This window comes from Solanum dulcamara, chromosome 5 (genome assembly GCF_947179165.1).
Source record: "Solanum dulcamara chromosome 5, daSolDulc1.2, whole genome shotgun sequence".
Classification (NCBI taxonomy): domain Eukaryota; kingdom Viridiplantae; phylum Streptophyta; class Magnoliopsida; order Solanales; family Solanaceae; genus Solanum; species Solanum dulcamara.
The window spans coordinates 3154427-3181538 of record NC_077241.1 but is presented as its reverse complement, the minus strand read 5'-3'; the positions used below and the strand labels follow the sequence as shown (position 1 = coordinate 3181538).

At 34.7% G+C, this 27112-nt stretch overlaps 3 protein-coding genes and 1 pseudogene across 3 annotated transcripts; all 4 read right to left on the bottom strand.

The window, feature by feature from the left end:
* Positions 1 to 305: 305 nt before the first annotated feature.
* Positions 306 to 2190, bottom strand: LOC129890332 (uncharacterized). The gene is made up of 2 exons (XM_055965898.1): positions 1885 to 2190; positions 306 to 584 (listed from the first exon to the last, which is right to left on the bottom strand). Exons 1-2 carry the CDS (start codon positions 2151 to 2153, stop codon positions 533 to 535), a joined length of 321 nt encoding a protein of 106 aa, XP_055821873.1. The 5' UTR covers positions 2154 to 2190; the 3' UTR covers positions 306 to 532.
* Positions 2191 to 2450: 260 nt separating this feature from the next.
* LOC129888795 (uncharacterized) lies at positions 2451 to 15115 on the bottom strand (annotated as a pseudogene).
* Positions 15116 to 17987: 2872 nt separating this feature from the next.
* Positions 17988 to 20959, bottom strand: LOC129888794 (F-box protein At5g03100-like). The gene is made up of 3 exons (XM_055963810.1): positions 19966 to 20959; positions 18974 to 19144; positions 17988 to 18500 (listed from the first exon to the last, which is right to left on the bottom strand). Exons 1-3 carry the CDS (start codon positions 20908 to 20910, stop codon positions 18282 to 18284), a joined length of 1335 nt encoding a protein of 444 aa, XP_055819785.1. The 5' UTR covers positions 20911 to 20959; the 3' UTR covers positions 17988 to 18281.
* Positions 20960 to 22585: 1626 nt separating this feature from the next.
* On the bottom strand, positions 22586 to 25662 carry LOC129889836 (F-box/LRR-repeat protein At3g03360-like). Its single transcript, XM_055965293.1, has 4 exons — positions 25506 to 25662; positions 24457 to 25352; positions 23850 to 24020; positions 22586 to 23091 (listed from the first exon to the last, which is right to left on the bottom strand). Exons 1-4 carry the CDS (start codon positions 25660 to 25662, stop codon positions 22747 to 22749), a joined length of 1569 nt encoding a protein of 522 aa, XP_055821268.1. The 3' UTR covers positions 22586 to 22746.
* Between the last annotated feature and the right edge of the window lie 1450 nt (positions 25663 to 27112).

The following is a 27112-nucleotide window of genomic DNA, read 5'->3' as shown; positions in this document are numbered from 1 at the left end:
AATAGCTTTCTACCGGTGAGAGAAGCATAGAGGTCTTTAAACTTCATCGCGACATAATAATATGATTGGTTTGCTAGTGACTGCTTACTATGGTGAGTCTGCACTGGACTGGAATCGCTGAACCACTCACAAGAGTCCAGTGGTACAAGAGCGACCTTCTCCTCAAACAGAACAAGATATGCTTGGTTTGCTAGTGACTGCTTACTATGGTGAGTCTGCACTGGACTGGAATCGCTGAACCACTCACAAGAGTCCAGTGGTACAAGAGCAACCTTCTCCTCAAACAGAACAAGATATGCTTGGTTTGCTAGTGACTGCTTACTATGGTGAGTCTGCACTGGACTGGAATTGCTGAACCACTCACAAGAGTCCAGTGGTACAAGAGCGACCTTCTCCACAAACAGACATACTTGTTCGAGATTAAAACAAATGGGGTCTCTTTGAAACATGGATGTCTGACCATTTTTTAGAGAGTTCTTTGACATGAATCAGGGCCACACAAAATACTACAACACGAACATCTTCAAAAATCTCATCCATTGCCATGCTTCATTCCATTGGCATTTACTCTAATTAGCTGGTGCCTGTCAGGAAATGATATTAGTCAATGTCACACAGACTCGAGTAAATTATTTGGATGAGTACATAATGTATTTTCAATTTTTAGCAAGTGTTTGAATATACACAAGGTTCTAATTCTTATGTAGGTAGCTTCCTGTATAATGGAAACAACCTCTACCACAAGTAACGAAGTTGTCAATCAAGTTTAGCAACTCTTACAAGTTGGTACATGGTTGGAGTTTCTCTATTCTTTCGGTTGGAGAGAAAGCAGCTATAAATCCTATCGAAAAAGAAGACATTGTGGAGTTTTAAAATACACTTTCAGTTTCCCCCTTTTAACTACAGAAAGTGGACCATCTAAACCTTGTGCTGAATTGTACCTTTCAAGAAGGAGAGTAAGAGGCTTCAGGTAGGAAGACATCCGGCTCTTGTTGCACACTGGATAACAGATTTTACTTTTCGGTCTGAGTATTAGTTCTTTCTCAACAATGATGTTCGACTAGACACAAAGAATGGAAGAAAATAACGAAATAATAGTTGAGAAGTTCATTCAACAGAGAAACATCATATCAAAGTTCAAATTTCGAATAGTCAAAAGAAGTGAAGTCTAGAAAGTTTTATAGATAACATTATCATCATAAGAATAGTGAACATATCTTGGGAGTTGGGATATATTCCAAGATGCAAGAGTCATATAAATAAGGTGAAGGGATAAAAGCTCCATGATTATTTCACCTGTCAATCGCTTAAATTAAAAGTAGCCAGAATATGATAGATATGATTTAATGTCTTATACTTCTCATGTTTTTGGTTAGAAGGAATATTGAGCAGATGCAAAAACAGCCAGCTTCAATATGATGTAAAAAAATGTGTCCATCAAAGCAGTTTCTATTCACTTAAACAAATAACAAGAGTTAACAGACAAATGATCTTCTTTGTGTGAGGAGTCAGAGAGCAATAATCATCTTTTTTTGCATTGTGTGAGAAGGAATCAACATCCAGCTATGGAATTTTCTCTTAAAAAATGAAAAACATTAAGCATCAAACGGGACATGCTAAGGTCTGTTGTGGAGCTATTAGTTTGCTAAGGGAACCTGTCGGGCAGAAAAGCATCAAATGGGACATGCAACAGGCATTTCCAAATGTTTGTGGATATATAGAAACACCCAATAAGTTTCCAGGAAAATTTCTTAGGGTGCCATAAATAGAAGCTTTGACTTCAGCTATAAAATTGTTAATGAAGAACAAACAAATTAACAAATGTTCTATCAGGTGACATGCAATAAATAAGTCGGACAGATCACAGATTCAAAAAGGCAATACCTGATGCTTGTTCCGGAGCTTTCAAGTCCAAGTAAAAGTAGCTTTTGAACCATTTTTTTTTTCTGAATGATTTGGAACAGTAGTATAATTGTTAGGTTCATCCCTCTGTCCATGGGGCTGACCATGAGGTATGGGCAACGATAGCAGAGAGCAGATAAACTGTCACAAGGACATTGCACATTTTGCAAGCTGAAATAAAAGATAAGAATGATCTGCTGAAGGAACAGCTGATGAAGACAAGTAGGAAGTTCCATCTTTACAAGAGCCATTTAGCTAAGAGCCTTCGCTGAATGTAACATAGACACATGCACACTTTGTCAAGTAAACCATCTCATATCAGTATTACAGTTGATGGTAATTTTTGCCTAATCTTCATATAAGTTCTCGTGCAAACCGGAGCTTTTTCTTAATGGATTTCTCATGAACATATCCGATACAATGTAGTAATCAACAGTTAGCCCATGTCTTAATTCAATAAGATCTTGCCAATGCAGGATCTCTTCAAGTGGCAGGTCCTCAATTTTTCACCAATAAAAAAACAACACATGCCGAAAGAAAAAAGCCCATTGAGTCGTAATGAATCTAGAAATACTATTTCTGCAAAATGACATTCAACCTTAGAGCAAGCTTTCTTACATGATTATCAAAGAAAAAATACATTGTTCTTTAGCCATGAAGAACTACAAACAACTACTTCGATACTGATTAGAAGAATCCAAACCTTGTCAATCAACTACAAACCAATTTCAAACCGAAAGTAAAAGGTTGTTATGTATGTTGCGATCACTACAAAAGAGAGTGGCGTAAGATTATCAACAAGGAAAGAAAACTGAAGCATGCGGAGAGGATCTTGGAAAGCTTAGGAGCTCCTGATGACATGATTCAGAGACACATCACTTCCCTCTGGTTTTGCAATCAATGACAAACTTTTTTAGTGCTGTTGCATTCTTTTGCAAGTATTTCAACAATGGGAATACAAATTTATTTTCACTTGGTTTTACATAAAAGTTAATGAACTTGATGGTCTATAGATGTGGCAATGAGCAGTTAAAACAATGTGTCTCGAATCTCCTCCGACGTTCATCCTCATTTGTGTACTTTGACAGCAGTTTCTGTAGGAAAAAATCCAATATATTAACCAGTTATTCTCCTTTAGGTAGAAAGCAAAGGAGTGTTACCTAACTGTATTGAAAAAATATTAAACAGTAACAATAACTTCTGAAAGTAATAAAAGACAGAATCTGACTGGAAATAATAACAATATATGAAAAATTATTATAAGAACAAAATCGAGCCCACTGAATACACAGTGTGTCCTTAAGGAAATTATTTCCCTCAACGTATCCGAGATTTTGGAATCTTTCCTCCCAGGATAGAATGAGTTACTCACCAAAATAGAGGTACTCCAAATTCTGGTGACTGCGAACCACTCGAAGGTTGTATATCACACGATTTTTAGGAAGTGCAGAAAGAAGAAGAAGGAGATGTTATTTCAGAAATTTCGTATTGAATATTCTGAGGATTAACATATATATATATATCCGGTTTCCAGACAAATTGAAAAGGTGATAAATTTTGCAAAAGATAAGCCATCCTCCTACCCAGAAACACCATTTCTACTTACACATTGTCTATGAAATTTTGCAAAAGATTGAGTCGCCGTCGTAGTCAATAGTGATAACACCACTAGAGAGTAGTTGTCTAACATTATTGTGTCGCCGTCGAATGTGACGCGATTTCCCGTTATACATAACGCTTCCTGCCCTCCGTATTGCCGCTTGGCTATCACAATGTATGCATATGGGTGCCAAAGGTTTGGGCCAAAATGGAATATCTTCCAAAAAATTTCGGAGCCATTCAGCTTCTTCACCGGCCTTGTCTAAAGCTATAAATTCAGACTCCATTGTAGAGCGGCAATGCATGTCTGTTTTGATGATTTCCGAGACACTGCTCCTCCACCAATGGTGAAAACATATCCACTTGTGGATTTAACTTCAGATGATCCGATGATCCAGTTTGCATCACTATATCCCTCAATTACTACGGGATATTTATTATAATGCAAAGCATAGTTTTGGGTGTGTTTCAAATACCCTAGGACTCTTTTCATTGTCATCCAATGAGTTTGATTTGGATTATTCGTGAATCGACTCAACTTGCTAATAGCACATGCTATATATGGTCGTGTACAATTCATAATATACATCAAACTTTCCAAAACTCGTGCATAGTCCAATTGAGAGTCACTTTCACCTTCATTCTTTTAAAGTGCAAAACTTACATCAATTGGAGTTTTTGCAACATTAAAATTTAAATACTTGAACTTATCAAGTATGTTTTCAATATAATGTGATTGTGACAATGCTAAACCTTGTGGAGTTTTATGGATCCTAATTCCTAAGATCAAGTTAGCAACCCCTAAGTCTTTCATGTCAAATTTGCTAGCAAGCATACGCTTCGTAGCATTTACATCGTCAATGTCTTTACTTATTATCAACATGTCATCAACATATAAAAAAACAACGACTTCATGATTTGGAGTATTTTTAATGTAAACACATTTGTCACACTTATTAATCTTAAATCCATTTGCCAACATAGTTTGGTCAAATTTTGCATGCCATTGTTTAGGTGCTTGTTTAAGTCCATAAAGTGACTTAACAAGTTTGCACACTTTCCCTTCTTTACCTGGAACTACAAACCCTCAGGTTGTTCCATGTAAATTTCTTCCTCCAATTCTCCATTTAAGAAAGCTGTCTTAACATCCATTTGATGGATTTCAAGACCATATACAGCTGCCAGTGCCATTAACAACCGAATAAATGTTATCCTTATAACTGGCGAGTATGTGTCAAAGGAATCAAGACCTTCTTTTTGTCTATAACCTTTGACCACAAGTCTTGCCTTATATTTATCAATAGTGCCATCAACTTTTATTTTCCTTTTAAAAATCCATTTTGATTCTAAAGGTTTATTTCCAGGAGAAAGATCAACCAATTCCCATGTATGGTTATTCAAAATTGATTGAATCTCACTATTGATTGCCTCTTTCCAAAATGCTGAATCAGAAGAAAACATTACAACTTTAAATGTTTGAGGCTCATTTTCAAGCAAGAATGTCACAAAATCTGGTCCAAAGGAAGTAGATATCCTTTAGCGTTTGCTATGCCTTGGATCTTCTTCGGTTGGTTTACTTTCATTTGGTTCTTCTCGTGGTCGTTTAGATCTTTCGCTTGAGGACTCACATTCAGTTTTATACGGATAAATATTTTCAAAGAATTCAACATTATTTGATTCAATTACCGTAGTAACATGAATTTCAGGATTGTCCGATTTGTGAATCAAAAATCGACAAGCTTTGCTGTTTGTAGCATAGCCAATAAAAACACAATCCACGGTCTTTGGTCCGATTTTTACCCTTTTGGGCAAAGGAACTTGGACCTTTGCTAAACAACCCCACACTTTGAAATATTTCAACTTGGGTTTTCTTCCTTTCCATAGTTCATATGGAATAGATTGTGTTTTGCTGTGGGGCACCCTGTTGAGTATTCGATTAACTGTAAGGATAGCTTCCCTCTACAAGTTCTGCGGTAAACCAAAACTTATTAATAAAGCATTCATCATTTCTTTTAATGTTCGGTTTTTCCTTTCCGCAATTCCATTTGATTGTGGTGTGTAAGGGACAGTAGTTTGATGAATAATTTCATATTCTAAACATATCTCTTCAAAAGGAGATTCGTATTCTCCACCCCTATCACTTCTAATCATTTTTATATTTTTGTTCAATTGATTTTCCACTTCGTTCTTGTATTGCTTAAATGCATCAATTGCTTCATCCTTACTATTAAGCAAATACACATAACAATATCGAGTGCAATCGTCAATAAAAGTTATAAAATATTTTTTTCCACCACGAGTTGGTGTAAACTTCATATCACAAATGTCTGTGTGAATCAATTCTAAGGGACTAGAATTCCTTTCAATAGATTTATAAGGATGCTTAGCATACTTAGATTGAACACATACTTGACATTTTGATTTATTTCAATCAAAGTTAGGTAATATATTTAAGTTAATCAGTTTTTGCAAGGTTTTATGATTGACATGTCCTAAACGTGAATGCCATAAATTATTTGACTCAAGTAAATAAGAAGAAGTTTGAACTTTATTATCATCAACAACCATTACATTTAGTTTGAAAAGACCCTCAGTGAGGTAGCCTTTTCCTAGATACATTTCATTCTTACTGACAACTACTTTGTCTGAAACTAGAACACACTTGAATTCATTCTTGATAAGAAGACCAGCAGACACCAAGTTCTTTTGCATTTCTGGAACATGATAAACTTTGTTCAGCGTCACCACCTTGTTGGATGTCATTTTCAGAAATACTCTACCATATCCTTCAATCTTAGCCGTTGCAGAATTTTTCATGTAGATAGTCGCATTAGGTGCTGCAGGGGAATAAGTAGAGAAGGCTTCGCGTACTGCACAAATATGTGACGTAGCTCCCGAATCAAGCCACCATTCTTTGAGATTTCCTACCAGGTTGCATTCTGATAGCATTGCACACAGATCATCCATACCTTCTTTATTTTCCACCATATTGGCTTGTCCCTTTCCTTTGTCCTTTTTCGGAAGACGACAATTTGGAGCTTTGTGGCCAACTTTCCCACAATTATAACAATTGCCCTTGAACTTTTTCTTGTTCTGCTCCTCATTCTTTCCAAAAGGTTTCTTCCTTTTCTTATTCTTTGGAGCAGTATCTTCAACGATGTTCACTCCCAGGATCGTTGAATTTCCGCGCAACTTCTTTTTTGTTATTTTGTTATCTTCCTCAATCTTGAGACGAATCACAAGATCTTCCAACTTCATTTCCTTGCGCTTGTGCTTTAGATAATTTTTGAAATCTCTCCACGAAGGAGACAACTTTTCTATCATTGCAGCCACTTGAAATGCAATGCTTCATTAACTACCATACCTTCAGCAATAAGGTCATGATAAATAAGTTGTAGTTCTTGAACTTGGGTTCCAACAGTTCTACTATCTATCATTTTATAGTCTAGAAACTTAGCAACCACAAAATTTTTCAAGCATGCATCTTCAGTCTTATACTTCTTCTCAAGTGCATCCCACAATTCTTTAGAAATTTTTACAGCACTGTAGATATTGTACAAGTCATCATCCAAAGCACTTAGGATGTAGCCCTTGCATAGAAAATCTGCCTCTGTCCATGCCTCAGTAATTATAAATTTTTCATTGGCCGGCATATCAGCAGCAGGCATAGGAGGGTCTTCGTTGGTGAACTTCTGCATACCAATAGTGGTAAGTCAAAAGAACACCCTTTGCTGCCATCCTTTGAAGTTGGCTCTAGAAAATTTTTCGTCGGTGCCACAAAAGTGCAGCTTATTGCAGCAACAGTCGCAGAAGTAGTAGCAGTATAACTTGTCATTTTTTTTCACTGTCAAAATAGACAAACTGTCTTAATATTTCAGAATATCAGACATTTTACAACAACAACGATGAAGTTTTTATACTCTTCAAATCGTTATACAAGTATGAACTTTAATATTTCAACGAAGTTTTTATACTCTTCAAGTCAGAATATTTATTTCATACGGAGTAGAAAACCACACAGGTTTTAGTCTCCAAAACAGAATACAGTTTAAAAATAAATAAATAAAAAACAGTAATTTCCTTAAGATTGTTACCTAATTGTATTGAAAAATATTAAACAGTAACAATAACTTCTGAAAGTAATAAAAGACAGAATCTGACTGGAAATAATAACAGTATATGAAAAATTATTATAAGAACAAAATCGAGCCCACTGAATACACAGTGTGTCTTTAAGGAAATTATTTCCCTCAACGTATCCGAGATTTTGGAATCTTTCCTCCCAGGATAGAACGAGTTACTCACCAAAATAGAGGTACTCCAAATTCTGGTGACTGCGAACCATTCGAAGGCTGTATATCACACGATTTTTAGGAAGTGCAGAAAGAAGAAGAAGAAGATATTATTTCAGAAATTCCGTATTGAATATTCTGAGGATTAACAGATATATATAGCCTGTTTGCGGACAAATTAAAAAGGTGATAAATTTTGCAAAAGATAAGCCATCCTCCTACCCAGAAACACCATTTCTGCTTACACATTGTCTATGAAATTTTGCAAAAGATTGAGCCTTCCCAATCTTCTCTTTACTTGAGGATTCAGTTCTTGCCCCTTTTTTGAAGAGGTAAGGCTGTCAACTCCCCTCTTAGTAACCTTTGATCATTCTCTATGAGACATACCAGCGAGATGGTTCAATTTAAAAGAAAAACAAAAATAAAGTTTAATGATTTTTTCCTCGAGCACTTAAGATCAGAAATATATTGACATATATCATCTTTCACTATAGTTTTTTTTATATTAATTACATTAAGTAACAAAAATAAAGATCTAAAAGAAACTTACTCTTGGTTTGCGATTGCACCAGTCAATGATCAATGTCTCAAGATTTGATAAACTCGATAGAAAGCTGCAAATTCCAGGGTAGTCCAACTGTTCTAAGGTTGCGTTAAGTTTTAAGAATTTCCAGTTTGATGGTGGAACAGGCCACCCTTTCTACTCCAATATGGACAGGCACTTATGAACCAAATAGATAAACCAAAATACGTCAAAATAAGGAAATGCAACATACTTAACCAATGACATGAAAATTGTTCAATAATCTGTAAAAACAGCTTCAACAGTATGAGTGTATTTTGCCACCAGCCACATCGAAATGTTGAAGATTGGCTTGGAAATCTACAGATTGATTTTTAAACACTTGTAGAAAACCACAACGATAGGGGTAAGATTTGCCTACACCACACCCCCTCCCTAGACCACAAGTTGTGGGATTACACTAAATATGTTATTGTTTGGAAAGAATATTCACACGACTTTTTTTTATGGTAACTGTTAGAGGTTAAGCAAGCTAGGGACTGTTTGGTCATTTGACCAAGGTCTGTTAAAATGCTAATTAGGCAGTTAGTTAGTTGAGTTGGTTATAACTAATTGGTGGATTGTTGTTTTGAGTGTTGGTCAAGTGTATAAGTATATGGATATATACACTCATAAAAAGTGTGTGTAAAATATACACAGTATCAGAAAATGTAAGAAAGATATTTTTCTTTCCTTCTTCTTCTCTCTCTTCTCTCTCTTCTCTCTCTTCTCGCTTCTGCTTCTTCTTCTTCAATCTTCTGTGTGTGCCTTCATGTTTTCTCTGATTTGTACTTCCACAAGAAGGTTCTAAGCTCACTGAAGCTCAGAACCAATTTGTACATGGTATCAGAGCAAGTATCACAGTTGTTCATTGTGGTAGCTGTTAAATTTTTCGGAGTCAAAGAATCAGTCAGATTCATAGATTCGTCAAAAATCTTTGGTCGATCTACAGATCGAAGTTAAGATCGTTCATACAACTACAACAAACAGGAAGAAAGGTTGAAAATGACGGGTGAAGAAAACCTAGGTCAACGAGTCCAGCTGAATCAGTCCATGTCTGGGCAAGGTATCGATTACAACCATCCACTGTTCTTAAGCCCTACAGATGTAAGTGGAATTAGTATTATTTCGTTTCAATTGATTGGTGTGGAGAACTACACTTTATGGAATCGGTCGGTCAAACTAGCTCTATTAGGAAGGAACAAATTAGGGCTAGTTGATGGCACATGTAGAAAGGAGATGTATGGCGAGGAATTATGGAGTCAATGGGAGAGGGTAAATGCTATAGTTTTGTCATGGCTGATGAACTCAGTGTCAAAAAGTCTACTGAGTGGAATTGCGTTTGCTTCAAGCGCAATGGATGTATGGAGTGACCTACAAGAGAGATTTGATAGAGTAGATGGTTCAAGGACTTACAGTCTACACAAAGAAATCACAACTCTGCAGCAGGGGACAACTTCAGTTTCTGCATATTATACAAAGCTAAAAGCTCTATGGGATGAATTTGAGGTGCTAGTACCTTCTCCTTGTTGTAACTGTGAAAAATCCAGAGGCTTTGTTGTTCACATGAACAGACAAAAGTTATATCAATTCTTAATGGGGCTAAATGATTCGTATCATCAGGCTAGGAGTCAGATACTCATGATAGATCCATTACCAACTGTTAATCAGGCCTATGCCATGGTAGTAGGAGATGAGAGTCAAAAGTCTGTTATTACAGGCATCAATACCTTGGGCCTAAATGCATCCACCTTAGAGTCAGCAGCAATGTATTCTAGAGGTGTGATTAACTCAGGTGCAAATCACAAGTTCAAGAAAAATACACTGCTCGTATGTGATTTTTGCAAGTGTAGAGGTCACACTAAGGAATACTGTTACAGAGTTGTTGGCTATCCACCAGACTTTAAGTCAAAGAAGAAGATGCAAAGTGCCTCCAGTTCGAGTCATGCTAATTTCTCTTATGGTTTGAACACCAATGTGCATGAAAAATCAGTTGAGGGCAGCACATCTGTCATCACTACTAGTCAAGCTGAAAAAGATGTCAAACAATTACTTCAAGGCTGCACATTCACAAAAGAGCAGTATGATCAAATTTTAAAAATGCTGAGTCAACAGTCACAAGCAAGAGTTACTACATCTGATGACAATAAGGCAAATACTGCAGGTAAAGCTCTGTTTGTCACTGAAAATAGTGATGTCTGGATTATAGACACAGGTGCAACAAACCATATGGTATCAAATTTGAATATGCTGGAAAAGAAGTCTCTGCTAAAGCTAGATATTCCTAAGGAAGTGTCCTTACCAAATGGTAGCACTACACAAGTAACACACATTGGTTCATGTAGTCTATCAACTAGAAGTCTTATCACTAATGTGTTTCACATTCCAGAGTTCAAATATAATCTGATGTCAGTCAGCAAACTAACAAAGGAATTAGGATGCTCAGTGTCCTTCTTCCCTGACTTTTGTGTTTTCCAGGAGCTTTACACTGGGAAGGTGAAGGAGGTTGGTAGAGAAGAAGGAGGCTTATATCTGTTGTGGAGACAATTATCTCAAAGCACTAGTAGAGAGTCTGCTCTTGTTGTTGATTCAAATCATCTCACAGACAAGGATTCAACTGCAGAAGTGGAGTTATGGCATCAAAGGCTTGGACATGTCTCTTCAACATTACTTGCTAAAATGTTTACTATGACTAAACACACTATGTGTCAAATTTCTCAATGTCTTGTTTGTCCAATGGCTAAGCAAACCAGGTCTATATTTCCTTCTAGTAGTATCAAAAGTAGTGGCTGTTTTGCCTTGTTACATATTGACCTTTGGGGTCCTTACAAAACAGCTACCTTTGATGGCAACAAATATTTTCTTACAGTAGTTGATGATTTCTCAAGGATGACTTGGTTATTCTTGCTTAAACAGAAATCAAATGTTTGTGTGTCTCTTCCATTGTTTCTGAAGTATGTTAAGAATCAGTTTGGGAAAACTGTCAAAGCTATAAGGACTGATAATGGTACAGAGTTTGTTAACTCAGTTTGTGTTGATCTGTTTAAAGAATTAGGTATCATACACCAGAAATCCTGTCCTTACACCCCTCAACAAAATGGTGTTGCTGAAAGGAAACATAGACATTTACTTGAAGTAACAAGAGCACTAAGATTTCAAGGTAAAATTCCCATTAAGTTCTGGGGTCACTGTGTACTGGCTGCCACTTATCTTATTAACAGGCTTCCTAGCAGTGTTCTTGGTTTCAAATCCCCTTATGAAAGACTCTATGGTGCCAAACCAGGATTGTCTCACTTAAGGACAATTGGCTGCTTGGTTTTTGCAAAAAATCTTACTGAACATGACAAACTTATGTCTAGATCAAGGTCTGCTGTCCACATGGGATACTCTGAAGTGCATAAAGGATACATCTTATTTGATTTGTCTAACAGATCATTCTTTGTGAGTAGGGATGTTCTCTTCAGAGAAGATATTTTTCCATTTGCCACAGATAACAGGTCATCTTATCAGCAGCTGTTTCTGGACACCCTGCAAGGATCAGTGCTCTCTACACTTGATCATGTGATCTCACCAGGTTCTGACCAGGCTGCACTATCACCTGATGATGACCAGACTTCTATATCTGCAGATGTTGAGCATATTGAGGCCACTCAGCCCTTCCCTGAAGTGCAGCTACAGGATGATCTGATTATTCCTGAGGGGCCTCCTGTTGCAGTGATTCCTAGACAGTCAACAAGACCTAAACATCCTCCTGCTTGGCTGAAGGATTTTGTCTCCTTCAATACACTTAAAGATGTTCCTTATCCTATCTCTAATTATGTCACCTATTCTCATCTGTCCCCCTCTTATCAGTGCTACATTGCAGCTACATCCACTGTGTCTGAACCTTCCACATATGCTGAAGCCATAAAAGATTCAAGATGGATTGAGGCCATGCAAGCAGAGATTCAGGCTCTGGAGAGTAATCATACCTGGGAGGTTACACCTCTACCTGCTGGCAAAAAGGCTATTGGCTGCAGGTGGGTATATAAAGTCAAGTATAAATCTACAGGGGAGATAGACAGATTCAAAGCCAGACTTGTTGCAATGGGGTATAGCCAGCAAGAAGGCATTGATTACACAGAAACTTTTTCTCCAGTGGTTAAAATGGTAACTGTGAGAACTATTCTGTCTATTGCTGCAGCCAAACACTGGCACATCCATCAGATGGATGTCTTTAATGCCTTCTTGCATGGAGATTTGACAGATGAAATATATATGCAGCTTCCTCCAAGTTTTGTCAGTCAAGGGGAGAATGTGTGCAGACTGACAAAGTCTTTGTATGGCCTCAAACAAGCCCCAAGACAGTGGAATCAAAAACTCACTGAAGCCCTTCTGAAAATGAAGTTTACACAGAGCCAATATGACTACTCCTTGTTTATTAACAAGTCATCAGAAGGAATTGCAATAGTACTTGTGTATGTAGATGACATGTTGATCACTGGCAGCAGCTTGAAGCTAATAGAAGAAACCAAGGAAGCTCTACAAAAGGCTTTCAAAATGAAAGACTTAGGGGAGCTCAAGTATTTTCTTGGAATTGAATTTACAAGATCTGCAGAAGGAATACTTATGCATCAGAGGAAGTATACACTTGAACTCATTTCAGGAATGGGAATGACAGCAGCCAAACCAGCAAGCACTCCAATGGATGTAAATGTCAAGTTGACATCCAAACAGTATGATGATGTGAACAAAAGTCAAGAAGAATCAGATGATCCCCTGATAAATCAATCAGCATATCAAAGGCTTATAGGTAAGCTACTATATCTCAACATGACAAGGCCAGACATAGCCTTTAGCACTCAGACATTGAGTCAATTCATGAATCAACCAAAAAAGTCCCACATGGATGCTGCACTAAGAGTAGTCAGGTATCTAAAGAGACAACCTGGACAGGGCATACTACTCTCAAGCCACTCAGACAACCAAGTTAGTGCTTATTGTGATGCAGATTGGGCTGCTTGCCCCCTAACCAGAAAATCAGTCACTGGATACATGATAAAAGTTGGAGAGTCACTGATATCATGGAAGGCCAAGAAGCAGTCCACAGTGTCAAGAAGCTCAGCTGAATCTGAATACAGAAGCATGGCCTCAACTGTGTCAGAGTTAGTCTGGTTGCTAGGTTTGTTGAAGGAAGTAGAAGCTGAAGTAGAGTTGCCAGTGCAGGTGTATAGTGATAGCAAAGCTGCAATCCAGATTGCTGCAAATCCAGTGTATCATGAAAGAACAAAGCATATAGAAATAGACTGTCACTTCATTAGAGAGAAGCTGCAACAAGGTCTACTTGAAGTACACTATCTTTCAACTAAAGAGCAACCAGCAGATATACTAACAAAAGGGTTGTCTAAAGCTCAGCATGAATATCTTCTTTCCAAACTAGGGGTGCTGAACATTTTTACCCCACCTAGCTTGAAGGGGAGTGTCAGAGGTTAAGCAAGCTAGGGACTGTTTGGTCATTTGACCAAGGTCTGTTAAAATGCTAATTAGGCAGTTAGTTAGTTGAGTTGGTTATAACTAATTGGTGGATTGTTGTTTTGAGTGTTGGTCAAGTGTATAAGTATATGGATATATACACTCATAAAAAGTGTGTGTAGAATATACACAGTATCAGAAAATGTAAGAAAGATATTTTTCTTTCCTTCTTCTTCTCTCTCTTCTCTCTCTTCTCTCTCTTCTCGCTTCTGCTTCTTCTTCTTCAATCTTCTGTGTGTGCCTTCATGTTTTCTCTGATTTGTACTTCCACAAGAAGGTTCTAAGCTCACTGAAGCTCAGAACCAATTTGTACAGTAACTATGCTGTCTAGACCAGCTTGCACGCACCTCAACTAATTTCACGGAGCTTCTGTGCACCTCAACTAATTCCACGGGATACTTGCACCTCCCACCAACAACAAGTACTAGGCAACTTTGTCAACCAAGGCTAGAACAAATGGAAAAAAATCACCTAATATTTTTGTTTCTCTTGGAAATTGATACTCATGGTGCTCAACTCACTTCATTGATCACTAGGCCAACACTCATTCACATGACTTCAAGAGTATGATCACTGTAAACCGATCCAAATTTTAAACGTTATATATCCTATTGTGTAAACTCTTTATTCTCACAATTTCTTTCCATTATAATTTTTTTTGTTCAATAGTCCTTGGTTCACTCACCTGTCACTGTCCAACAAAAATTGGCCATGAGAATGTTATTCTTTAGTACTTACAAACATAGTTATAATATTATCCTAAGTAGTGATATTGTTAATGCTACTAAACTGATGAATTCAATATATAATAAGTCGCAAAATGAAAAAACAAAATCTGAATTTGATAGCCAAGAGTAACAATAAACCTCGATGCATGGGCGACCCAATTCAAGATTCTCGACATGGGCAACGTGGTGAAGAAGTTCCTGCAAATATCTACACCCCTTCTTCGAATTCTCTTACGGTCAGAAAAATCAATATGTAAGGAAAGGACTGCAGTGACAAGTGAAGCCACATTTCTCAGCTGAAAGTGTACTTCATCGCAGCAGGATCCCCAGAGTTCCAAATGTTGAATATACGGGGCATGAATTTCGAGGCAATAGTATTCATCAGCATGACAATCTGGTTCATAAATCGTTACAATCAGTTTTCTCAGCTTCACAGAGCTGATTTCCAGACGACGAATACCAACAACTTCTTCTAATTCCAAGCACTCCAAATTAGGACAACCTGACAATACTTTTTCCATAAATGCTCTATTAATGCATTACATAGTTCAAAATAAGCTTCTTTTTTGGTGGATCTAGAAATAATCTGATGTTTGTTCAATGTTTATTATTTTTGATAATTCTAAAGTACTTTGTATTATTTATTCACCGATTTATATTTTGCATATTTAATTTTTGTCAGGATTAATTATACTTATATCCAATTCAAATTTATAGTATAATTAACATAAATTTAATTTCAAAAAAATTCAAGTAAAGGAAAATAATTTATAAAAAAAATAAAATTTTTAATTTAAAATTAATATTATAAAAATATTACATAAAACTAATAAAATATTTTAATTAAAACATACCAAATTTATATAATATTTAATTAAAAGTATGATATAATAAAATAATAATAAATGACAATTGGTAATTTGGTGCTACACTATTCACACACCAAATTTGGTGCAAAATTTGGCATGAGTTGGAGCAACTTTGTACCAAATTTTGCTTCAAATATAGCATTTGGTACAAAATTTGACATGAATTGGAGATGGCCTTGGGATTTAAAAAGGCATAATATACAATTATGTGATTTAACTTGACTTGTGACATTTATTTTCTCCACCTTTGAGTTAAATATATATAAAAATTGAATAAGTACATATATGCATCCCACGTGACATAATATACTTAGAACTTCGGACACCACATAGGATGTATGTGTCTATTTGTTCAATTTTATTCAAGTTATAAAATATCTACTTATGCACGTCCAAAATTGAAGGATATAGATGTCAGCTGAGATTAGGGGTGTTCATGGTTCGGTTTGGGTCGGTTATTGATTAAAACCATAATCAAACCAATTTAATCGGTTATTAAATGTCTAAAATCATAACCAAACCAAGTAAAATAATAACCACGGGTTTGGTTATTGTCGGTTTGGTTCGATTCGGTTATTCAGTTTATGACTAGCCGAGACAATTCAAATATTCTCTCTCTACATTCTTCAAATTCTTATGAAGCTCTTTTTTCCTCACGACCCACAGAGGTTCAAAACAGAAAATGAAACAACTTAAACATTCGGAAAAAAAAGAAAACAACTTAAAATCAATTTAAAATTTGAAAAACTCCTTACAAACCTTCTCAAAATTTGACAATCTTATACTTGGGGTTGAGGAGTTGAGGTTGCTCTTGAGCCTTCACTGTTAGTCTATGACTGTGAGTCTGTGACTTTGTGAGAAACCAACGTGAGAGGAACAAAAATGTAAAAGGAAAACAGATACTAGGGTTTTAAAGTTTTAACTTTTACTTTATGTTGGTGCCTACTGCTCAAGTGCTTAGTGCTTATTAGAAATTTAGGATTTAGAATTTAGGATTTAGAATTGGGCTTGAGAGTTGGGCTAATGAGGTTGGATTGTTGGACTTGGACCGCTGTTTAGTGTTTATTAGAATTTATAATTGGGCTTGAGAGTTGAGTTTGGATTGTTGGGCCTTAAAAATAAGTATATTAATATTAAATTAATAATTAAAACGTATAAAATATCTTTAATTATTTATGAAAAACTAATATTATACATATAAATAATTATAAATTTTAAGTATATAATTATCGGTTTGGTTCGGTTATTTATTCGGTTATTTTTTTCTATAACCATAACCAAACCAAATATTATCGGTTCTTCAAATTTAAAACCAAACCAAACCAAACCAAACTGAATGTCGGTTTTTTTATTCGGTTTGGTTAAATTTTCGGTTTGATTTTGGTTTTAACCAAAACTGTGAACAGCCCTAGCTGAGATAATATTAAAAAGCACATTTATATATTATGCCTTTAAAATGTATAAAATTAAAAAAAATGACTTAAATAAGAAGCAAAACCTCAAACATATTTCAATTGAAATCGATAGGGATAATAAAGGGAAAATGCACAAATATAACTCTCAATTTTGTGGTTTAGAGCATAAGTCCTATTACAAAAGTGGTTCATATATATAATCAGCGTCCAACAAATTATGCATATATAACAATGGCGTCTAATAAATAATATAGCTCTTGACAAGTAAGGTTTTTGGAAATTTTCGACTCGTATCTAATTTTTATTCATATATTGCTAAATTTTACCAAAAAAATAATATTATATTGTCATCTAACTTTTGTAATAACTTACAAAGTTTTAGTTCATGATCTAATTTTCGCTTGGTCAAAAAGAGTTTTTAGATCTTAGATATGTAATGAATCTTGAAATAGAATTTTCAGTCATAATTTTTCACAATATAAGAATAAAAAGGGGCAGCCCGGTGCACTTAAGCTCCCGCTATGCGCAGGGTCCGGGGAAGGGCCCGACCACAAGGGTCTATTGTACGCAGCCTTACCTTGCATTTCTGCCAGAGGCTGTTTCCAAGGCTTGAACCCGTGACCTCCTGGTCACATGGCAGCAACTTTACCAGTTACTCCAAGGCTCCCCTTCTTTCACAATATAAGAATACGATGACAATTTACAATTAAATAATACAAATAGAAATCATAAAATATTTTTTTATTCTTTTATCTTTTTTTTTTGGTTAAAAATTCTGAAAGCATTATATTGAGTCACTTTAAGAGTAGAATCAACAGCTCACCTCACGTTTGAGGAACCAAATGAGGATTCATACAAATTTCATTATATATCTTACAACTAATATCTATCCTCTTCTTTTTTTTAAAAAAGTTCCTCCACCATTCACCAACACGAACCCTAGTTAAATTTAGACATGCAACACTTTTTACTTATCGGGAGAACCCAAGTATTCTCTTTCGGATTCAACAAACAACTCTCTAAGTACAACATTAGTTGGAAATGAAAAACTATTAACAACTCCTTCGACACTGACAAGTACAATCAATAGAAATGAAATACTATTTCCGCAAAATGACATTCAACCTTAGAGCAAGCTTTTTTACATGATTATCAGAGGAAAAAAATACATTGTGCTTAGACATGAAGAACTACAAACAACTACTTGGATACTGATAAGTAGAATCCAAACCTCATCTATCAACTACAAACCAGTTTCAAACCAAAAGTAAAAGGTTATTATGTATGTCACTATCACTACAAAAGAGAGTCGCGTAAGATTATCAACAAGGAAAGACAACTGAAGTGTGCGGCCATCTTGGAAAGCTTAAGAACTCCTGACGACATAATTCTGAGACACAACATCACTTCACTCTGAATTTGCAAGCAATGACAAACTTCTCTAGCGCTGTTGCATTCTTGCGCAAACATTTAAGCAATGGCAGTACAAACTTATTTTCACTTACTTTTCCATAGAAGTTAACGAACTTGATGGTCTTTAGATGTGGCAATGAGCAGTTAAAGCTATGTGTCACGAATCTCCTCCATCGTTCATCAACATTTGTGTACTTTGACAACAGGTTCTGCAGGAAAAAATCCGATATATTAACCAGTTATTCTCCTTTAGGTAGAAAGCAAATGAGTTGATTGCAGACAAATTAAAAAGGTGATAAATTCTGCCAAAGATAAGTCCTCCTATCCAGAAACACCATTTTTGCTTACACATTAGAGGCTTATCTCCTAAAATTTTGCAAAAGATTGAACCTCCTCAATCTTCTCTTTACTTGAGGGTTCAAGTCATGCCCCTTTTCTGAAGAGGTAAGGCTGTCAAATCCCCTCTTTGTAACCTTTTATAATTGTCTACAAACCAGTAAGGTGGTTTCAATTTAGAAGAAAAACAAAAAGAAAGTTCAATGATTTTTTTCCTAAAGCACTTAAGATCAGAAATATATTGACATATATCGTCTTTCACTGATAGTTTCTTATATTACTTCACTGATAGTTTCTTATATTACTTACACTAAGCAACAAAAACAAGGATCTAAAAGAAACTTACCCTTGGTTTGCGATTGCACCAGTCAATGATCAATGTCTCAAGATTTGATGAACTCGATAGAAAGCTGCAAATTCCAGGGTAGTCCAACTGTTCTAAGGCTGCATTAAGTTTTAAGAATTTCCAGCGTGATGGTGGAACAGGCCACCCTTTCAACTCCAGTATGGACAAGCACTTATGAACCAAATAGAGAAACCAAAATAATACGTCAAAAACAAGGAAATGCAACATACTTCATAAATGACATGAAAATTGTTCAATAATTCGTAAAAACAGCTTCAACTATAGGACTGTTTTGCCACAAGCCACATCAAGTGTTCAAGGTTGGCTTGGAAATCTACGGATTGGTTTTTAAACACTTGGAAAACCCCCACAAAGGTAAGGGTAAGGTTTGCCTACACCCACCCCATATCCAGAATACAAGTAGTGGGACTACACTTACACTAAGCATGCTGTGGTTTGGAAAAACACATTCACATGACCTTTTTTTATATAACCGTGGTGTCCGGACCAGCTTGCGCGCACCTTTGACTAATTCCACGGAAACTTGCCACCTCCCACAAGCAATAGGTACTAGGTAACTTTGTCAACCAAGGCTAGAACAGGTGGAAAGAAATCATCTAATGTTTTTGTCTTGAACTGCTCAACCCACTTCATTGATCACTAGGCCAACACCCATTCACATGACTTCAAGAGTATGATCACTGTAAACCAATCCAAATTTTAAATGTTTTCTATCCTATTGTAAACTCTTTATCCTCACAATTTTCATCATATTTATTTTTTGTTCAATAGGCCTTGTTTCACTCACATGCCACTGTCCAACAAAAATTGGCCAAGAGAATGTTATTCTTTAGTACTTACAAACATAGTTATAATATTATAGTAAGCAGTGATATTGTTAATGTAACTAAACTGATGAATTCAATAACAAATAATAAGTTGCAAAATGAAAAATCAAAATCTTAATTGGATAGTCAAGGGTATGAACAAACCTCGATGCACCAGGGACCCAATTCAAGATTCTCGACATGGGCAACTTTGTGAAGAAGTTCCTGCAAATATCTACACTCCTCCAATTTATCACTTTTACGGTCAGAAAAATCAATATGTAAGGAAAGGACTGCAGTGACAAGTGAAGCCACATTTCTCAGCTGAAAGTGTATATCATCGCAGCACAATCCCCAGAGTTCCAAATGTCGAATATACGGGGCATGAATTTCGAGGCAATAGTATTCATCATCAGCATTTTCTGTTTCATAAATCGTTACAATCAATTTTCTCAGCTTCACAGAGCTGATTTCCAGACGACGAATACCAATAACTTTATCCAATTCCAAGCATTCCAAATTAGGGCAACCTGATAATACTTTTTCCATTACAGCCTCGTTCATACCCGCATCCCCAATCGAAAGAGAAACCAAATTACTCCACTTCACATTACCAGAAGGTCTCAACTGGCAACTCCCTAACACCAATTTCCTCAAAACCGTATTCCTATAAGCAAATTCAGGAAACTCATACCCAAAATCTGGAAAAGTCATAATACGAAATTTCAACGTAAACTCTTCAACCTTACCAATATTAGTAGCAAAGTGCACCCACAAATCAACATCATGATCAATAAACACCACGTATTTTTGAGGAAAAACCCTAAATGATTTAATTTTCTCGCAAGAACTCCAATAATGAAGCTCTCTATTAACAGAAGCTATGTAAGCGAAAAGAATTTTCGTTTTGTTTATTTTTCTATCATCAAAGGGGAATCCTGGGAAGTTGAAATTGAGTGATGCTGGAACAGATTTCCAAAGAAATCGCCATTGCGATGATACTACGCTGGTTTGAACAACTTGTTTACGGTTAGGTAACATAGAGAGGATGTGTAGTAGAATCGGCTCCGGCAGATCACTCAGCCGGTCTCCTCCTCCGGCCGCCGCCATGATTATCTCCTGCCTGAGTGTATTTAACCTTCAATTGCAGTTTAGAGCATATATCAGTTTAAAAACTACTTTATATATATTTCTGTAGTTATTGAAATGATATATATATATATATATATATATATATACCTTTTTCACCATTACAAATTATTTTTTATTAAATTAGAATTATTTTTTTTACTAATCTATATATAAGTTTTTTCACAAATGAATTATTTTTGAAATATATATATATATATACATACATATAACCTTTTCTTCTAATGAAAGTGAAAAAATTATTTTTAAAATTATTTTTTAAAGTTTTTTATTAAAAAAAATAATACATATAAGGATATATTTGATCTTTTTCACACATAATTTATTTTTTTGATTCAACGGCTAATTTAAATTTATTATTTAGATGGTCAAGTTTATTTTTCTCACTACTTTTAATGTAAAATTTATTATACATGCCCTCATTTTTTTATAGATACAAAAACTAAATTACAATTTAACATCAAAAAAATTAGTTTTAAATTACAATATAGCTGCAGAATAGTTTTAAATATTTATTTATTTTTTTCTCTTTTTTTCATTCACACTTTTTTTATTTCTCTTATATTTACACCAAAGAATGAAAAAATGAAAGTAAAAAAAGAATTAGAAACTCAAATAATAATAATTAAAGAAGTCAAAAAAAAAATTGTGTGAAAAAGATTATATATACCCCTAAACTTTGTTAAAAAAATTTCTTACATGTATGGGTATATAAAATTTAATTTTTTATTTTTTTACTTTCTCAAAAAAGATATATACCCATACATGAATTTTTTAAAAATTAAAAATCAAAAAATTATTTTTTTTCACTTCCTTAAGATGAAAGGGGTATATGTGAGGTATTTTTAATTTGTAACGGTGGGGTATATATGTGTCATTTCAATAACGGCAAGAGTATATATAAACTAATTTTTAAACGGAGAATATATCAACTCCATATCATAAAATTCAGGGTAAATCAGACCCTTTGCCCTAATAATAATGCATATATACCATAGATGTCTCACAAACTATGTATATATAAAAATGGCGTCTAATGAATAATATAGCCGTCGAAAAGTTAGTTTTTGGATAATTTTAGACTTGGGTCTAATTTTTGTTCACATATTGCTAAATTTGAAAAAAATAATATTATATTATCATCTAACATTTGCAATAACTTAAAAAGTTTTAGTTCGTAATCTAATCTAATGTTTTCCCCTAAATTTTCAGTTTGGCGAAAAAGAGTTTTTAGATCTTAGACATGTAATGAATCTTGAAATACTTTTGCTCGCAAGAGGATTTTCAGCCTTAATTTTTCATAATACAAGAATACGATGACAATTCACAATTAAACAATATGAATAAAAATAAAAAAAAACATTTTTTAAAATTCTTTATCTTATTTCTGATTAAAAATTTTGAAAACATTATGTTGAATCACTTCAAGAGTAGCATCAGCAACTCACCTCACGTTTTAGGAACCAAATGAGTTTCACACAAGTTTCATTAAATATCTTACAACTAAAATCCCTTTTTCTTCTAATACATTTCCTCCACCTTTTACCAACGCGAAGCCTAGTTAGATTCAGACATGCTACAGTTTTTACTTATCGGGAAAACCCAAGTACTCTCTTTCGGACTCAAGAAACAACTCTCAAGTACAATATTAGTTAGACATGAAAAACTATTAATAACTCCTTCAACACTGACAAGTACAATCAATTGTAACCTTGTTTATCAGCAACAATAGTTTTCATCAAAAATAGGAAGTTGTTAGGTCTGTTGCAAATCAATTGAAACAACAGGGACCAAAGTTTATGAAGAAGAAAATACAACGGAAGCGTTCGGAGAAGATCTTGGAAACCTCATGAACTCCTGTTTCATTTTAACATAATCCTGAGACGTATCGCTCCCTTCTAATATGGCTGCAATGGCGAATTTTTCTAGCATTGTTGCATTCTCGAGCAAACATTTTACCAATGACAGTATGGACTTATTTTCACTTAGTGCACCATAAAAGTTCATAAAGTTGATGGTCTTGAGATGTTGCAATGAGCAATTAAAATGTGTCTCAAACCTCCTGTTATGTGCATCTTCATCTGCATAACTCGACAACACCTTCTGCAGGAAAGGATCCGCTAATATGTATCCTTTATTCTCCTTAAATGGAAGTAAAATGTCAAGGAGTTGATTGTGGATAAACATAATAATAAGCAAGCTGATTCAACAAAGAGAAATCATCAACTTTCAAGATTAAAGCAGATTCTGAAATCCTTACAAAGCAGCAGCATTCAAACAAATTTCCAGAATTCAAACTATGCATTCCTGGGAGAAATTTCTGTGAACACATTAAAAAATACTCATCTTAACAGACAAGCATTATTGTAAAATGGTCCAAACCTAATCTAGGATTGGTAAAACTAAACATGGAGGACAGTTTCAAACTAGAACAATGTGGACCAGGTGGCATAGTGAGGAACTTTTCTCTGATATCATTATGGCATATGCAGTCCCGCTAGGCCATGGAACAAACATTACGGCTGATGCATTTGCACTTTCCTATAGGCTTAAATGGTGTCTTGAAACGGTATTAGAAATATTTGGGTGGAAGCTGACTATTTACTTAGTGAATGTTGTCAAGGGAGTTGCCAAACCTTCTCTTTACTTGATGATTGAACCGGTTCAAGATTTTTTTTTGAAGATGTAAGGCAGTCAAGTCCCAACTATTTGTAACCTTTTATCATTATCTTTGAAATATAGCACTAAGGTTGTTTGGCAGAAAAAAGTTTTATGATCTTTTTCTTAATTAACGTAAGATTACATATGTTGATATATATTGTCTTCTTCTTTCACTGATAGTTGTTTGATAGGGAGAACATGAAGTATAACAAAAAGAAAAGGGTATAAAGCAAACTTACTCTTGGTTCGTAATTGTACCAGTCAATCACTAGTGTCTCAAGATCCACTGAACTCTGTAAAAAGCTGTAAATTCCGGGGAAGTCCAGCGATTCTAAGCCAGCGTTAAGTTTTAACAATTTTCGGCTTGATGGTGGAGACTGCCAGCCTTCCAACTCCAGCATTGACATGCACTTGTAAACAAAATAGATAAATCAAAATACGTCGAAACAAGGAAATGTGACATACTTAAAATATGACATGAAAATTGTTGAATAATTCGTAAAACAACTTGGACTATAGGATGGGGTTTTGTCACATCAAAGTGATTAAAGTTGGTTTGGAAATCCAAAGATGGACTATTAAAGACTTAGAAAAACCCATTCCCGTAACTTAAAGAGTATGATCAATGTAAATCAATCCAAATTTTACATGCTGCTCTGTCCAAAATTTAATTCAAAAAGGTTTCTCTCACCTGCCACTGACCAACCAAATTGGCCAAGAGAATGTAATTCTTTAGTACTACTTGGTTATCAGATTATTCTAAGTAGTCAAACTATTAAGGTTAGTAAGCTAATGAAAATAGCAACAAGAAAAAAAAACTGAATTTTGGATAGAATATGAGTAAACCTGGATGCACCACGGACACAATTCAAGTTTCTCCACATGACCAACACCGTGAAGAAGTTCCTTAAAATAGCTACATTCCTCCTCCAAGTTGCGTTCTTCATCTAGCGAATCCTCATATTCTAAACATATGCTTGTACTGACAAGTGAGGCCACATTTCTCGGCTGCAAGCATATCTCATTGCAACACCCCAAAAGTTCAAAATATTTCAGATGAGGGGCTAATATTTCGAGGCGAATGTCATCATTCCCATTTTGGTAATCTTTTATGCTCAAATATGTCAGCTTCACAGAGCTAACTTCCAGACGACTAATCCCCAAAACATTTTCCAGTTCCAAATGCTCCAAATTAGGACAACCAGATAATACCTTTTCCAATACACCATCCGTCAAATTTAAAGACGCGATTGAAAGAAAATTAAGACGACTCCAGTTAATACTACCAAAAGGGTTCAATTCACATTTCGTTAAAATCAAACTCTTCAAATACTTATTCTTATATGCAAACTGAGGAAACTCATATCTCGGAATACTTCCCCAACCAAATCCAAGTGTAAAACATTCAACCTTAGCAACTTTAGTAGCAAAATGTACCCATAAATCAACATCTTTAACATAACTCTTGTCGTACCTAAAGAGAAATCCAAGAGTTAACTCGTCAACATTAGCAACTTTACACTCTGTTTGGATGGTTGTTACGTACTGTATTGTTTTAATTAATATAATGTTTGGATAGATTGTATCTTTCTTTGCCGTCACATAATACCTAAGTAGGCTAAAGGATAAAATATGATTATCATAAAAATGAGAAGAAAATATTAAGCCAATTACACAAAATCGATTTGGTACCAACCATCCAAACAAGGTGTAATTAGTAGCAAAATGTAGCCATAAATCAACTTATTTAACGTAACTTTTGTCATACCTAGGGAGAACGACTATGAACTTTACGATTTTCTCGGACGATCTCCAATAATAAAGGTCTCTATTAACGGAAGCTATGAAATCGGAAACTTCCGTTTCGGTGTTATGATTGAGGGAATGAGGGAGACTGTAGAATAGTGACAGTGGAACGGACATCCAAAGAAATCGCCATCGCGTAGACAATACGCTGGTTCTCACAACTGATTTATTTTCGTCCCAGACCTTAGAGAGAATGTGGAGAAGGATCGAGTCCGGCAAATCGCTGAGTCGATCTTCCGACGCCATGATTTTCTTCTGCATTTCCATGGAAGTACAAGTTTCACTCGCAATTTGGTGAAGTTGAAGGAGCTCAGGCTTTTGAAGAGCTCATGAAAACATCCTACCATATATACTAATTTTTATCCATGGAATGTTGTTATTAATTCAAAATTTTCTACCATATATTATATTGAAAAATATATACTTAAATATATGTATTTTTATATACTAAAAATAGAAAAAGAGGCGAGAGAGATGGAGAAGAAGGCGACCGATATAGTCATATATTCTAAATACATGTGAATCACATTGGATACACACTAAATACATGTATTTGTATGTATCTAGTGTGATTCACATATGTAGTGGTGAAATTTATCTATGTAGTCTTGAGGGTGTAAATCTGTCGGTTTGGTTTTAAATATTATTGGTTTTATTTTTTATTTTTAAATATACTAAATCGATAACTAAATCAATATGATATTTATTTCAAATTTTTTTTGATGTATAGGCTTTTGATCTTTAACGGTTCGATTTTCGATTTAACCAATAAGAAAATATTTTCAAAAATAATATACGAAGTTCTCCAACAATTTGACGCGATATAGGCATATAACGAAACAAACAAATCAGACGTTATTATTGTGAATACTCACAATTCACAACCCTAGCCATTTCCTAACTCTTGCCGTTGTCATTACAAAGCGTAGTCGTTGTTGTTCTTAATTCTTAATATTTTAACGTTGTGAACCTAAAGTAATATTAAAGCCTAAAGGGTAAATACAGTATGAACGTTGAAGTAATATGAATTGTGAATTGCGTAAGGTATTAATAGTCTGATATAGTAATTATATTAATATCTTTTATTTGATACTTTAATATTTATGTATGAGTAAAAATTAAAATAGTAAATTATTATACTTTTAATGAATTATTGACTTTGTAAATTTTGAGATATATGTATTAAATGCACCAAAATCTAATAAGATTCATAATATTGCAAACTAGAATGTCCTAACACGATTCCAAATAGAAAAACTCCAATCATTTTTATTTATTTGAAAGGAGAAAAAAAAGTATCTACGTAATTAACTTTTAAACTAATGAAATTTTTATAAATTTCCCGAAATTATCCGAACTAGTCATCTAGGTCCTCATGCGCTGTAACCTGTCTCTCCATATGCTCTAAATGTTCAAGTTCTTTGAATTTAAAAGGGTAACTGTTCCAAGTGTTCTTAATTCATTGATTAAGAATCATAAATGATCTTCAAATTTATTAATGTAACATTTTTTGTAGTATGTGGAAAGTTTTATGTTACAGTTTTGGAAAATATTACTACTAATTATTAAATTAATTTAGTTTATAAAGGTTATAATTTATTTATTGATTGATAATATTTAATTAATTATGTGTTTGATTTAATGTAGAGATAGCTTTTCACTTTTAATAATATATATATATGATATATGATATATG

Excerpts from the sequence above, each read along its gene's own strand:
- LOC129890332 (XM_055965898.1), bottom strand. The coding sequence starts at position 2,153 with ATGGCTCTTGTAAAGATGGAACTTCCTACTTGTCTTCATCAGCTGTTC. Across the intron at positions 585-1,884 it reads AGCTCCGGAACAAGCATCAG|GCACCAGCTAATTAGAGTAA; the intron begins GTATTGCCTTTT and ends ATTTCCTGACAG.
- LOC129888794 (XM_055963810.1), bottom strand. The coding sequence starts at position 20,910 with ATGGCGGCGGCCGGAGGAGGAGACCGGCTGAGTGATCTGCCGGAGCCG. Across the intron at positions 19,145-19,965 it reads TGGGTCCCTGGTGCATCGAG|TGCTTGTCCATACTGGAGTT; the intron begins GTTTGTTCATAC and ends TTGGTTCATAAG. Across the intron at positions 18,501-18,973 it reads GGTGCAATCGCAAACCAAGG|AACCTGTTGTCAAAGTACAC; the intron begins GTAAGTTTCTTT and ends TTTTTCCTGCAG.
- LOC129889836 (XM_055965293.1), bottom strand. The coding sequence starts at position 25,662 with ATGGCGTCGGAAGATCGACTCAGCGATTTGCCGGACTCGATCCTTCTC. Across the intron at positions 24,021-24,456 it reads TGTGTCCGTGGTGCATCCAG|TGCATGTCAATGCTGGAGTT; the intron begins GTTTACTCATAT and ends TTTGTTTACAAG. Across the intron at positions 23,092-23,849 it reads GGTACAATTACGAACCAAGA|GAGAATAAAGGATACATATT; the intron begins GTAAGTTTGCTT and ends CTTCCATTTAAG.